The sequence below is a fragment of the Aplysia californica genome, unplaced genomic scaffold (genome assembly GCF_000002075.1).
Source record: "Aplysia californica isolate F4 #8 unplaced genomic scaffold, AplCal3.0 scaffold00172, whole genome shotgun sequence".
Classification (NCBI taxonomy): Eukaryota; Metazoa; Mollusca; class Gastropoda; order Aplysiida; family Aplysiidae; genus Aplysia; species Aplysia californica.
In genome coordinates this window covers 879,755-882,247 of record NW_004797442.1, presented here as the reverse complement: position 1 = coordinate 882,247, position 2,493 = coordinate 879,755, and the positions used below count along the sequence as shown (strand labels likewise).

The window sequence follows — 2,493 nt, the reverse complement described above, 5'->3', positions numbered from 1 at the left end:
TGTATGTATGTATGTATGTATGTATGTATGTATGTATGTATGTATGTATGTATGTTTGTATGTATGTTTGTATGTATGTATGTATCTTCGTTTCTTCATCATCTGCTGTCATTGTTTATTTGTCTTTTCCACATGTCAGCAATGACAAAATATTATGTTTGAAGCTATTATTCACACATACTCATCTTGTTACGTCGCCCTTGAAAACATAAGACACTTTACAAAAAGGTGTGCTAAGAATAGCTAATGAAAGTTTTTTGAATCGATACTATTATAATCTACTTATCAAGTAACTCTCTTTATCTCCCTCGGCCTGAAGTATGCACAGTTGACGTTCATTAAGGTGGGAACTTATTTTGACGTTGATGTGAGAAGAAACTACCACGTCACGGCGGGAAATTGGGAAAAGGTGTGAGAGTTGTGAAAGTTTGCGACAGCATCCATCTCGCGGATGGTAACGTTTTGTTCTGGGCGAGTAATGAACATCATTCAATGTTTGGTGATATCCACACCCTGAGATGAAGTTTATTTTAATTTGTCCTTCCAACGTTTCATATAAAAGGTGGCGTTGAAATGCGAATAATCAGCAATTCCTCGCAGCCTGTGCCGGTGTGTTTGCAGCTGGACAGTTATCCTCAAGAAAGGAAGATGCAGCTACTCCTTGCACTGTCTTTGCTGAGCATAGCCTCGCTCACTCTTGCTGATAGTGTAACAACGAGTGGAGGTAGGTTATCAAACTATGCCTTCGTTTCTTGTAGAAGTTGTTGTTACCTGATCGTTTTCGTCTTTCTAGACTTGAGATCATAATATCAATGTCTTAGTTAGTTTTAGTGAGAGTTTTAGGGCACTTGCAACACAATAAGGTCATAATTTACCTGCCGAAGATTAGAGGTGTTATAAGAGTAACAAACACTAAACAGAAGGAGGAGAAACAGGACGATAGATGTTTGATAGGAAAGAAGAAGCAAATCAAACAGGATACCCTCCAACCGCCCACATCAATACCTCATAGTGTAATGTTCGTCTCCTATTACTGTGTTTGCCTCATTATGATTTCTTCCTGTAGGCACAGCTGTGATAGCGGGTGGTTGGCGGGTACTCTGGTGTGGTTTGCTCCTTCCTTCCTGTCAAACATCTGTCGTCCTGATCTCTCCTACTTTTTTCGGTGAAACTCTTATTAAAACTAGATTATACCGGCGATCGCGAGATCATTACTCAAATGGAGAAGTTCTCCAACGAAGGGGCAGCATCCCAACAGTCTACGAAGTAGAAACCCTTTTTTTTTCTTTTTGTAAGTGTTTTACGACGCTCGCTACTGCATAAGGTCATGTGAGCGCGCGGGACATGTTAAACATTTTCAGTTGATAGAAAATTTTGAATGTTGTCCTGGTCACAGCCGAAGCCTACTCTTATCGATTTTGGATCAACAAGGGATCTTCAACGTTTGCAATTTGCACACGGGATCTCCGAGATTTTTCACCCTTTTCTGAGAAGGCTACGTGTAGATCTTACCTACCATAAGATCAGGGATGTGTCTGAAAGACGGCAGTAAGAAGGAGCAAGGAGTAGCAGTAGAAAGGCGGCAGAAAGAATCAGGAGCCCGCACGAGGGGGCAAAGGTTGTAATGGGGTGGGGGCAGAAAGTGTACAAGAAAGCAGACGACAAAACATTGTTAGAGAGCAAGAAAGGGGGTGAAAGGGGAACATTTTAGAAAAGAAAACTTTCCGTCGCTATCCGGATTCGAACCGAGGACCTATTGAATGCGAGGCGAGCATCTTAACCTCTAGACCACGAGAGCTCCCTGAAGTAGAAACTACAATCAAACGTGTTCAAGACGACCTCAGAAAGTCGAGGACAAAAAACGTCATTTTAGACAAGAGGTCATCTAGGACGGTGTCATAATTTTATAGTAAAACAAACGCAAGGAAGCAAAGGGGACGTGGAAAAAGATTGTCTGTACAGGTGACCGTCTTGAACACCTGGTCGTTAAGAGCAGGTTTGACGGTTTTATTAAATGTTTCCGTGGCAGTCGAAATGTGACGCAAGACGCTCTAAGCAAATGTTTTTTCATGCTGAAAGCTTCGAAAGGACTACGTTAGCTTTCAAGAGCTCCATGCACTCAGTAATCGGATTTTAACCCAAATTTTCAATTTTAAAGCCACTCAGGTCACTGCGAAATTAAAAAAAAAACAACACCTGAATGTAGGGGGGTGGAGTGGGGAAGTGGGAGGGGTGGGGTGTAAGGGTGATGGGATTGTGAAGAAGAATATTTTTTAAAATAATTAACTCTCTAAGGACGCGAGTAAAGGATCTATAATAATCAAAGCGGCAGCTATCCAAAGTCATTGTTAAGACATTTATGGAACCATTAAACGCAGATCTATCGTATAGTATGCAAGTTGATGCCGGCCGTTTACAGTTTTAAATAAAGGAAAAAATTAAGTGTTTAGGTAAAGACGTTAGGCTTCATTTTTCTCATTAAAAGATCAGCCC

The 2,493-nt window shown here is 41.1% G+C and overlaps 1 protein-coding gene across 1 annotated transcript in view; it reads left to right on the top strand.

Annotated features, from left to right (window-relative positions):
- Positions 1-601: 601 nt before the first annotated feature.
- The window catches only part of LOC101859013, a gene marked incomplete in the record, with an annotated part of 26,275 nt that continues 24,383 nt past the window's right edge, over positions 602-2,493 (top strand). The window contains 1 exon segment of the mRNA XM_005098097.2: positions 602-724. Coding sequence (XP_005098154.2) covers positions 649-724 — 76 coding nt within the window.